The following is a 12,834-nucleotide window of genomic DNA, read 5'->3' on the forward strand; positions in this document are numbered from 1 at the left end:
ATTTGAGTATGCCTGTAAAGGAAGTAATGTTGGACATTGCCAAGATTGGCACTGTCTGGAAAGAAGTGACAGCTCCACTACGGGCATTGGTGGGAAAATATTAACAAACCATGACTGCCAGCAGGGTCTCTGACTTCAAGTGCCAAACCCAGTGAATGGACAGAAAAGCTTTCCTTAAACAGCACCATTGAGAGCCATCAACTCTAACACCTCTCTGTTTCTCTCGCTCTTTAATTGAGATCTAATTACTCGGCTCCATAAATGTTCACAATGGCTCATCATGTTGGTGTAATGGCAGGGCAGTGAGTGGTGGCATGAGGAGTTATGAGCTGGAAATCAATAATGACTGCACTGAGTGATGGAAGGAGACTACAGGAGGAGGCTCTGAGGTTCAGAGGTCAACCCAATGCAGTGTAAGCTGTCTGTATTATAGGCTTATAACCACAGTTACAAAACAACATGGACAATACTGTGAGACTATCAGATTTTTTTTTAAACTAGCATTACTGAATGTTTTGTTGTTTTTAATGTTCTCTTTTTAAGTTGTAACTGACTTATTAGTTCACAGAGAATGTGATTATTTTATTATTATTTGCAAAAAAGAAAATATTGTTTTGATGCACAATTATCATGAACACAATTTTCCAGTACAATGTTGGTTGCCAGACAGTTTCTTTAAAATCTACAGCAATTTTATTTTACAGTGTATATGTCAGAGTTGCACCTTAAAGTGGTTTTATTATACAATAATTCCACTAGGAGAAATGTACCAGTACCATATTTATGACAGACATGTGAATGTTTGTGCAGTAAGACATAATGTTAGTGCAGTTAGGCAAGGAATTATTAACAATACCATTCAGTGGAAATGTTGCCATACAGTACTGTGTTCGTGTGTGTGTGTGTGTGTGTGTGTGTGTGTGTGTGTGTGTCTCCATCTGTGTGAGGCTGCAGTAACAGAAGGTGTGTGTTTGTGGGGGTGTTTCTGAAAGAGGGATTTATAGTATAGGCAAAGTATCTGTAACTGAGCAGTGTTTTTTCTCTCATTGATAGGATTAAAGCTCTAAAGAGCATCTGACACTAAAGCACAGACTTTGCTCCAAACTGCTTGGCTCCACGCGCACACACACACACACACACACACACACACACACACACACACACACACACACACACACACACTCCCAACTATTACATATCGACATTCGGATCGGCTCATTTATAATCGTTTAAGAGAATCGATAACCATTGATGAAAGAAGAGCTACACTCTATGAGATCTAATGAAAAGCATTACTTGGACTTCACACGGTGACCTTTCTTCCCCCCACAGCAGTGGTCCTCAACCAAAGTGGGCATTTTAGACTGAAGCCCAACACTTATCTTTAGTGTAGCACAGAATTTTTTTCAGCACTGTGTCATCTGTATTGTGATGTATCAGTTATTATTGCTTTGATCATGCTAAGATCAATTTTCTTTTTGCATAAGCAATTTATCAATAGATATTTTGCAGCAGATTCCCAAGGAAGTCTTTTGAATGTCTGAATGGTTATTTCCCCTCTCACCTTTATTATAGCTCCTTTTTCATTCTGAAGTATTAAATGAAAATCCCAGTTGCTGTAAAATGATTTAGGGTAATAATATTTAGATTGGGTCAGCAAGAGTCTATGTAATATATTTAAATGCTGCTTTTAATGAAGCGGCTGAAAGAGACTCCTGTGTTCACACTCACTGTGTTGCCCATGTATGATCAACAATTAGATGAGTAGATTGGGTCAGCAGCTGTAGCTGTCCTCTGGTCTTGGTGTGTATTATCAGAGAGTAACAGACTTTCCTTGGGCCATGAGCCCATAAGCAATAAGCTCAAAATTTACATAAGCAATAATAACAATTTATACCAATCATCAGTTTTACACCCCCTGGCTCTTAATGTATTGCATTGCCTCCTTGGGAATCAATGAATGTTTTGTAATAGCTGGGTATGAGTCTCTCATTTATCCTAAGTGTGAAAAGATGGATCTCAACATCATATAATCACTTTTGGAAAGGAGTCAAGTATGAAGAACATGGTGGAAAACTAAAGAATGTACAGGACCTTTTCTGGATTTTTATTACAAAACATAAAAACAGTTTTTGTCTTGTAGTCTATATGTAAAATTTTTTTATGTGTAATAGCTTATTGAGAGTAATACTAACTAAAAACTAAATACAATCTTTATGATCCCCTTTTTTGTTTTATTTGTATTTCATTATTGACATTTTGCAGCTTCTACAAGGTGTATGTAAAATTGTATGTAATGACCATACCCCTATGTTACAGATTTCTTTAGTTAACCCATTGATGAGAGATAATGCACTGCTCACTTACAGATGCTTTGACTATACAGAGAGATTAAAGCAAGACTATTCTGTCAGCACAAACAGGGACACAACGATCTGCCAGCCATGATCATTCCAAACATTCATTCATTCATTTTCTACCGCTTATCTGAACTTCTCGGGTCACGGGGAGCCTGTGCCTATCTCAGGCATCATCGTGCATCAAGGCAGGATACACCCTGGACGGCGTGCCAACCCATCACAGGGCACACACACTCTCATTCACGCACACACTGCGGACAATTTTCCAGAGATGCCAATCAACCTACCATGCATGTCTTTGGACCGGGGGAGGAAACCGGAGTACCCGGAGGAAACCCCCGAGGCACGGGGAGAACATGCAAACTCCACACACACAAGGCGGAGGCGGGAATCGAACCCCCAACCCTGGAGGTGTGCGGCAAACATGCTAACCACTAAGCCACCGTGCCCCCTCATTCCAAACAGTTATATAAATTCACTATTACATGGCATTTGGCAGAAATAATAACGGAAATATGAAAAAGGTAAAATGGAGCGTAAAGGATATTTAGTTGGAGCCGGTTTCCTACTTCAAGCAAAAATAGGCTGGAGAATGGAATGAATTCTGACAGCACTAATATGCACGTTAGGATGTTTCCATGTTTGTCTTATTGATTGTCTGATTGATTGCTTGATTTATAGCATGTAATCACCGTTAAGGAGAGGCGACCTGTGACTCGCTGTTTATCAGTGAACACGAGGATTTCTGTCTTGATCTGTACTAAGAAGGCTCTTATTACACATTTTGTAATAACACAAAAATCCTCTAGGCACCAGCAGCTGTTGATTGTGACACTTAGTATTATAACTGACCTACGTTTTATCTCCAATTCATTTTTTTATCTCTGACAGAATGTTATAATAACAAGGTCACAAGATGCTTACAAATGTGTTTATAATTCAGTACAGTATAGAAATCATATTCTAGTGAAAACTAGCAATGTTCTTCTCCTTTGTTGTACATTTTTAAACTTTGAGGTTGTTTGAAAATGTCCAGCTGTACAACCAGGAGAGTGAGGTATTAGAATAGTCTCTTGCATGAGTGTAAGTGAGTCTACAATATCGGTTCATTAACCTGGGAACAAAATTATAAATAGCTGTTTGCAGATCCTGATCCACATGGATTATTGAAATCATTTAAACATGAATGGATTTTGTGCTTCTGTACTCATAAGTGGATGCTCTTAATTTCAATAAGGCTACTCCAGTCCTTGGCAGCAATAGTCCGTCTAAAATGGTGAGAGTTTTCTGCTTGGCTGACTCTCCGGCTGAGACAAGGACAGAGGGAAAGTTTCTGGTAAAGAGAGCTAAAAGCTTAACCCTAAAAGCTTAAAGTGATGCGTCATTTTGAAATAAAATTCTGGTTTACATTCTGTACATATACATTTTTTTTTTCACGGCAAACATTCATCAGCGTTTTGTTTACTTAAATTGAATTTCACTGACTTGTTTTATATAGTAGCTACTCTTTGTTATTAGCTAAACTATTGTTTTTACAGCAGTCATTTCTGCAAACATAAAAAAGATCAATTTCACAGCGTTGTCTCGGTGTGTGTGGCTACAATGACTTTGTCAGTCTAAGTATCTCTGCCTTTAGCCTTTTTAGCGAGATCTTTTTTGGGGCTTATTCATGGCTCAAAGCAGCTTAAACCCTGTAAAGCGCATTAGTTTGAGGCTGCAAAGGGAGCTCTGTGAGCTGCTGCTTGGACCCAAATGAGCAAAAGATAGAGCGATTTGTTAGAGCTTAGAAAGCATCCAAATGGAGGGAAGAAAGGAGGGGGAGAAGGAATGAAGGAAGAAGGTTTGCTCCTCTCTTTTCTGCCGCTGTTTGTTTTAATCTGAGGCACAGCTCTGTGAGCTTGCTGGCCTGATTTGTGACATTTCATTCTAAAGGCCCTTCTTTTTCCCCTTTCTGCTATATTGGCTTGACCTAATTAACTAATCTGTGCTTTGAATTTCAATCAGGCCTGTGGGATGGGAACCAGCAGGACTGGCTTTACCTCATTCAACTGTCTTCAAACACAGATGGTCGAATGTTTAACTAATTGTTAAAAAGACTTGACAAAAGGGAATTTAGCCGCACACACAGTCTTCGGGGGTCAGGACAAGACCAAGACATAAAGAGGACCAGAGGGACATGATGCACTATTCTCCATTCTGGTTTCTCAAAATCATTAAAATGCATTGGGTGTTATTTGGGTGGTTTGGACTCTATTATGCTATAAAAGTCTTGGTTAGCTTTGGCTGGAACTGCAGATTAGTTATGTGTTCTGTCTGACTGATTGTAGTATGACATCTGAAATGTTTATACCATCAACAGACTTCTATAATGGTTTGAACTAGGAGTAGTTATCTAAAATTAGTTTTTAAAAAAATGTCCAATTGCATAAACGTTTTTGCTTATAACAGCATCTAACATAATTGAATGCCATAACAGATTCAAAAGTGATTGATTTGTATCACATTGGGGTATTCGCGTTAACCCTTTTTTCTATCACAGATACCTTTTAAACATGTTTTGTATTTAATATGCATACTTCACTATGTGTTTTTGTCATCAAATTATTCTCTTTTTTTTAAGCCAGTTCTTTAGATTTGAAATGAAAAATGAAAAAATGAGCTGCCATTAGTTCAATAATTGACAAATAAAAAAGCCAAAAGAAAAAAATAAAAGTTAGAATGGTCCCTCGGTTGATCCACAGCATGTCGTCACTGCTAGTTTCGCATCCGGACCATGTTCCATCAGTAGCCCATGGACCATGTTCCACCAAACAATTTAGGTGCCACATATTCCTTGAACTATTCTCTAAGACTTTTAATACCATGTGTTCTGCTTTATAAAGAACTAATAAAAAAGGGGGTTGTTACAAAAGTGAAGGATCCTTATCTTCTTAAAGAGGTTCTGTTTGGATTCCTTTCTAAAAGGTAGAATTGTGCATACATCAGGATCATTAAAGGGGATCCAGAGCAACAAACCAACAAACACTTAAGGGATCTGGATGTTAACGTTTGTCTATCACTGTATAGAAATATGAAAGATTACATGAAAGCCTAATAAGTTTGAGCTCCTCTAACCAAATTATTTTATTTATTTATTCCGTTCACGGCTTTAAAATGCCTCCTATTGTTGTCTGCTGAAAACACAATATTTGTTAAAGCCAGCTGTTATTTTAATTATGAACATAATCTCTCTCTCTCTCTCTCTCTCTCTCTCTCTCTCTCTCTCTCCCTCTCTCTGTCTCTCTCTCTGTCTCTCTGTCTCTCTCTCTGTGCCTACAGAGTTTGTGTTCAACAGCCACTATGCAGACGGTTCGAACTGCAGACACCAACCAAGTGGACAAGCTCATATTCCGAGAGTCGGACAATGACCGCAAGGTGAAATCTACGAATCTTACACACACACACAAAATACTTCCCAGTACCACTACACTACAAAATTACAGCAATTCATATAATGTTAAATAATTCATTATTAATTTGAGATGTATGAAATTATTATTTACATAATGTTTATTAAAAAATTAAAAAAATTTATTTAAATTATTATTTTTATTTAAATTATTTTTATTAAAAATTTTATTCAAAATAAATTTGTAATTATTTAATATTCATGTTAGTAGGCAGAAAAGTGTTCTTAGTGTAATGTAAAGTAAATCTTAGATTATTAAAAGCCTGAATATCTTTAGCTGAGTAGATATTTAATATATTTAATCTGGCACATTCTAACATTTACTTTCTCAGCACAGGTTTCCCAGAACTGACATCTATCTATTTTGCGTATTCACAAACCACACGTTTTTAAAATCACGTTTTTATATTATACAGTTATATGTACATTATATAGTATATGTATATGTATATGTATAGTATATGTATATGTACATTATATACATTATACATAATATAATATACATTTATATGTATATTATATTATACAGTTATATAATGTACATATAACTGTATAATATAATATACATCTAAATGTAGAATGAGCATCACTGACATTTTGACAGCCAGTATCTCTTTTGTAGGTTGTGTTACAACTCGAAAAGAAGCTTTTTAACTACATTAACCAGGATGTTTTCCGGGAAAACAACGGAATGCTGGTGAGCTATGTATTCTCTGTTTATAATAATGCTTTAGAACAAACTTAATCACTCTCAGGGTTTTTATATTTTCAGTCTAGTGTCGAAAAGGAATGTTTAGAAAGTGTAATATGTACCTGGGATTCAATATGTACCTGGGATTCAAACCTATGACCTCTTGATCAGTAGGTCATAGGTTTGAATCCCAGGTACACCAAGCTGCCACTGCTGGGCATTTGACCAAGGCACTTAATCCTCAATTCCTCAGTTGCATAAATTGAAATAAAAAAAAAGTCACTTTGGATAAGGGTGTCTGCTAAATGCCATAAATGTTATGTCAATGTATCTTGTATGTACTTACACACACACAGTCCTTTTATTATGGCCTGTGTTTTATGAAAGAAAATAAATAGCCTGACCTCACTATTCTGTTTATAAACACGGGTGACTGTCCCAGTATATACTCATTAGTGAAAGTGTGTGGGTGTGCGTGTGTGTGTGTGTGTGTGTGTGTGTGTGTGTGTGTGTGTGTGTGTGTGTGTGTGTGTGTGTGTGTGTGTGTGTGTGTGTGTGTGTGTGTGTGTGTGTGTGTGTTTTCCTTCACATCACTGGAGAGCAGTAAGGCAGTAAGATGAATGACTTGATGGCTCATGAGAGATAATCTGATGGTCATGTTCCAGTTAAACATACTGTCTTATGAGCCTTATGAAACAAACTACCTTTCCAAAACGACAAATGTCCCTCCTCCCACTTCCATAAGGGGGGGGATAAATTTATAAATAAAACTCCATTGCATCCTTCATCAACTACTAGACTTGTACCAGCTTGACAGAAATTTAATTCGAGGCAGCTCTTGAAAATAATTATTGTATTTTGAGAGGAGTAATCATTGGTGGGGACATGATTGAATGTGTCCATGCCTATTGACTTTTGCTATGATTAATAGCTTTGTTTAGTCGATATTCCCATCGAAATTGTATAATTAATTATCCGGGTGGCTGTCAGGTGCAGAGGATGGAGAGCTCTGATGAGGATTTGGGAAGATTAAATTTTCCGGGGACCGCTGCGTCAAGGGGGCGTAAGGTTTGCTGCTGAGGGGGAGCATGTGTGTTTGTGTGTGTGTGTGTGTGTGTGTGTGTGTGTGTGTGTGTGTGTGTGTGTGTGTGTGTGTGTGTGTGTGTGTGTGTGTGTGTGTGTGTGTGTGTGTGTGTGTGTGTGTGTGCGTGCAAGTACCATCCGGCTGAGACATTCTGCAGTCGAGGACTGCGCTAAGTGTACTGCCCCCACCAACACCACCCTCAATCTCTCATCTTCTCATTGATTTTGTTTTAGTATCTCTTTATTGTAACTTTATCTGTTGTAGCTGGCCAGCCGGTGGGACGAACGAGAGTGCAGGGAGGGAGGAGTGGAGCAAGTGATGAACTTTTCTGTCAGGCTCCTCATGCTCCTCGCGTCCTCGGCCACCGCATTTCTCAAACCGCAGGAGTTTTTAAGAGTCCAAATAAATAAATAACATGGCCCTTCTGCGTAGGTCCAGCCATTTTTTATCTGTCAGGGAGCCTAAGCAGCAGAGCGGTGCTAATCTAATGTGAGTCCAGTGTTCTGCAAGCAGAAGTGGCTAAACATACTGTTCCAATGTCTTTCTCTGACAGTAAGGAAACACATCTAAGGATCCAAATGATAACCATTGCCCAAAACCAGACCACTGATTATAACTAATTAAAGAATGAAAACAAAACTAAACCTGATTTATTTTGTGTATGCCTCTAATGAATTTGTTTTCAAAATGTAATGTTAACTCTGTATGAGTTGTTCAGGATGTTGATGATCATCCACCCTCCATCCTCTCTTTCATGTCTGAGCCTGACAGTATATCGTTTTGGCACAAAATAATGAATACATCATAAAATTTGGGGGCCATATTGGCCCTGCAATGAAGGCAAAGTGTGCGGCGTAAAAATCAAATTAAATGACCTCTCACCCAGCTCTTATTGATGGCATTTAATGGCGGCCGACGTTGTCAGGGCCGTATTTGACAAAGTATAAATCAAAGCACAATTATGGCAAGGGACATAGCGTGAGCCGCCTGAAAACCAGAGGGACATTTCGCTGTGCAGTTTTCCTGAAAGGCTCGGCTCCCGAGCAATCAAAGCTACCATGATTTACGCAGCTGTGCCTATTGAGGCAAAGTGCACATTTTGAGCTAATGCTGATGTTTATTTTTATTTCTTTTGGTTCTTCCTCATCTGAGCCCTTGTCTTGTGCACTGGCCCTGTGATCTCTGTGCCCCTTTGAGCCTCAAGGTCAGTGGCACCTGATAAACAGCACAAGCTTCTATAAAACAGCAGGCCCTTGAACTTGGACGAAGCTCCTTTTTTCTGCCGACCCATCAGATGGCCAAGTCATTCTGCTTAATTGAGTCACGATTAAATGTAGTGTGAAATTTCGGCCCTCTGGCTGTCCTATAAAATTAAATAATTACCTAAGAGTAATCTCACTTACCAACAAATCACAACTTACTTATACCACCTCTGTCTATACAAACTTTTCCTGAAGGGCTGCTGTGTTTCATTTTACTTACGATTCTCTCAGAGGTGAGAAACAAACATTGTACTTGTGCTTAGTTTCTTTCTCCTGGGTATACACAAAACTCATTTCATATATGCACTCAAGCATGTAGGTTGCATATTGTGTGTGTGTGTGTGTGTGTGTGTGTGTGTGTGTGTGTGTGTGTGTGTGTGTGTGTGTGTGTGTGTGTGTGTGTGTGTGTGTGTGTGTGTGTGTGTGTGTGTGTGTGTGTGTGTGTACATATGTCCAGCTCTGGTAACATGATGGATGCTTCTGCTAAAGCACAAAGCCAGTCCAAACACACAACACAATACAGACACACAATAACAATGTACAGTAATAAAACAATGCAGGCATAAACAAGAGCACATAGATATCTGTCTTTATGTAGCTGACACACTGACACACACACAGTTGAAGCAGTGATGCAGGTGTCACTTGTACCTGTTGGTCTCTCCCATAATTAATGTGTACACACACAGGCTAATTATTCTGTTCTGCTTTGATTAATGACTTTAGCTTGTCTCAGTCATCCCTGCATCTGAGACGAGAGCTCAAATCCCTCTGAGTGTGTGCAGCTGGGAGAGAGCATGATTGATGAACACCTCACACACACACTCTACTCTTAGGAAAGGCACTTACTGTCATATGTGTTCACAGAGCCTGGTGTCAAAGGACACATAAACACACATCAATACACATACATGCCATACATGCCAACAGAGGCATCCATACACACTCAAACACTCACATCCATACACACAATAACACATTCATAAACACCATCCCTCAAATTCATACACAAACATCCATAAACACACACAAAGCAACCATCAGGCCATGCCACACACACATATCTGTGCACACACCATCATACATTTATGCACACACCCACACGCATCCATACACACACCCAAAAATCTAATCAGTTCCATGTTAATGCTCCTGATACTAGCATGCAATAAAACATTAGTCATGGAGGAAAGAAGTATGACCTAAACTTCTATAAACAAACAATTAACCAAAGTTGACAACAGAAATAAAACACCCAACAGGTTTCAATATGCATTCATTAAGTAAAAGAAACATTTAGAAACCAGGTGGGGAAAAATAAGTACACCCTACACCATAAATTAGTAATGTCTAAAACCATATTTAACAACAATAACTGTCAGAGTTTATCAGTCTCTCACATCATATTAGAGAAGATTTGTCCCATTCTTATTTGCTTGCTTCAGTTCATTGATGTTTGAGGCCATCTCAGCATCTCAATGGGGTTGAGGTCTGGACTTCAAAAATCATTGATCCCAACGCCTTGATTTTTTGCTTTCTCTAGCCATTCACATTCAGATTCAGATGTGCTGATGTGCTTGGGTCATTATTTTATATAATTCAATATGAAAGAATTTTATACTTTTTTTGCTCTTCCACAGCTATTAGAGTTTGATAAAGAGAAGGCTGTCTTTAAGGATCGTCTGCACGAGCTGGACATTTCATTTCCTCCCAGGTATGAGCTCCTGTTTTATCCTCCTGTACGGTATGTTTTCTTAGTACGGTATGTTTTATCCTCCTGTACGGTATGTTTCCTTTGATTTCATGGTGAATACTTGTCCTAGGTAAATACAACAATATTCTGTTAATTCACTGTTGGTTGTATCATTGTCATAGATCTATTTAATTTCATTATTGATAAAGAGGTGAGAATTAATTGACTAAATACAGAAGAGTCATATTGTCAGGTTTGGTGTTAGGACACTGACAAATCACTAACTGAGACAAAAACACGCCATCATAGCATCGACACAATCTAGAAACCTGTTGATTCTTTCTTTCCTAAACTCTCTTACAGGATATTTTTAACTTTTAAATTGATTACTGTCTGTCCATACAAATTACTCAATATAGATGTCATCAGAAAACCAACAGATTTTCCACTCAGTGCTTCTGAACTAACATGCCACTTATTTTGCCTAATAGTGCATATGTGAGGCAGAACAGCATTAATATTCCATCGCAGTCGTTCTGTGTGTCCTCTTCTTCAAACAAATGAATGTACAATTAGGCCTTTCAGAAAGGCAGCAGGGGGGCAGGAGCTCCCAGTGCAGCGGCCCGAAGCATTGCGCCGCTAATGGTGCTTGACCTTTGGCGTCAGCGCTGACTCAATCAGTGTAGATAATGAAAAGATGTAATCAAACAATAATTACTTGATAAACTGCTCCACTAGCTCATGTGAGGAGGGGCCTTGGGTGTGTGTGTGTGCGCACGTGTGTGTGTATGTGTGTGTGGGGTGTGTGTGTGCAGCGTACATGTGTATCTTTAAACCACTGTGTCTTAATCAGCTAAGTCCATTTACATGGCTTTGCATAAGTGACAGCTGGATTTATGGGGCTTTTACACTGTGTGACTTTTGCTCTCATCTGTCTCCAGTATATAATCCTGAATCATCTGGCACACGCTGAGAAATGGCGAAGTGCAAGGAGAGGATGCAAATGATCCTCCTGCACTGCTGCATGTGATGAATCAAAAATCCACAGCCATTAAGGAGTATATAAAATTTGATTTGATGCAAGTAGTGTCTGGTACAAGCCACATTATTGTCAGAGGTGAGAGTAAAGACACAGCTTAGTTAAACTTAAACAGCCAGTACACACACACACACACACGTTCACCCACACACACGCATATGCATGCGCACACACACACGCACACACACACACACATACGCACGCGGGCACTCACACACAAGTTCACACACACACGCATGCGCGCGCACGCACACACACACACGCGCGCGCGCACACACACACACACACACAAGATCACCCACACACACGCGCGCGCGCGCACACACACACACACACACACACAAGATCACCCACACACACACGTTCACCCACACACACGCATACGCGCACACACACACACAAACACACGCGCACACACACGCGCACACACACACATGTTCACCCACACACACGCATACGCGCACACACACATACGCGCACACACACACGCACACACACACACACACACACACACACACACACACACACACACACACACACACACACACACACACACACTCCCTCCTCCTATCAGATCCGCCTTGTGCTTCTTGAGCAATCAAGCACTCAGTGATTGTTCTCCATCACATGGACAGCCCTGAAACACCCCTGACCATCTGTGGGGTTATTGTACAGGGCTACAGAACAACACTCTCTCTCTCTTTCTCTCTTTCTCTCTCTCTCTCTCTCTTTCTCCTTCACCTCATTCTCAGCTGTATCTGCTCCGCCCTGCATCCCAATCTGTAAATTTAGCCGTGTCATTTATGGCATTTATTGCTTTTTTTAATTATGTGTTTTCTGATATATTAAAAATATTAAGCAGTATTGACCTACCACATTACACCTAATATTACAAATGAAATTACTAGATACAACAGATATTTGTTATTCATAATGTTTCTGTGACGGAATCTCAAATGATGCTTCTGTAATACTAACCCTAAGTTTAGCTCTGTGCCATGCCTGTGTAGACGCAAATAAAAAACTAAGGGAAAAATATATATATATTTAAGAGGCTGAAGTGGTTAAAAAAGGATCTTGGATATCTACAAGGCTGTTATGTAATACCCAATGTAGTGAGCATATGTCACGAATAAAAAATAACACCAATTAAAACTATTTTGACATATTGTTGAAGTACTACAGTATATTGACATATTGTTCCCTAAGAAATATATTCAACTTCAAAGAAATATCTACTGTGGTTAGATAAACTAA

General features: G+C 39.2%; 1 protein-coding gene across 6 annotated transcripts in view; it reads left to right on the plus strand.

Annotated features, from left to right (window-relative positions):
• Nucleotides 1-12,834, plus strand: part of LOC113660971 (inositol polyphosphate-5-phosphatase A) — a 140,425-nt gene that overhangs the window by 112,090 nt on the left and 15,501 nt on the right. For all 6 annotated transcript variants that reach the window (XM_047812069.1, XM_047812068.1, XM_027174839.2 and 3 more), the window contains 3 exons: nucleotides 5,679-5,774; nucleotides 6,431-6,505; nucleotides 10,486-10,559. In XM_047812069.1, the coding sequence (XP_047668025.1) occupies nucleotides 5,679-5,774; nucleotides 6,431-6,505; nucleotides 10,486-10,559 (245 nt within the window). The remainder of the gene's footprint in view (nucleotides 1-5,678; nucleotides 5,775-6,430; nucleotides 6,506-10,485; nucleotides 10,560-12,834) is intronic.

This window comes from Tachysurus fulvidraco, chromosome 4 (genome assembly GCF_022655615.1).
Source record: "Tachysurus fulvidraco isolate hzauxx_2018 chromosome 4, HZAU_PFXX_2.0, whole genome shotgun sequence".
Taxonomy (NCBI): domain Eukaryota; kingdom Metazoa; phylum Chordata; class Actinopteri; order Siluriformes; family Bagridae; genus Tachysurus; species Tachysurus fulvidraco.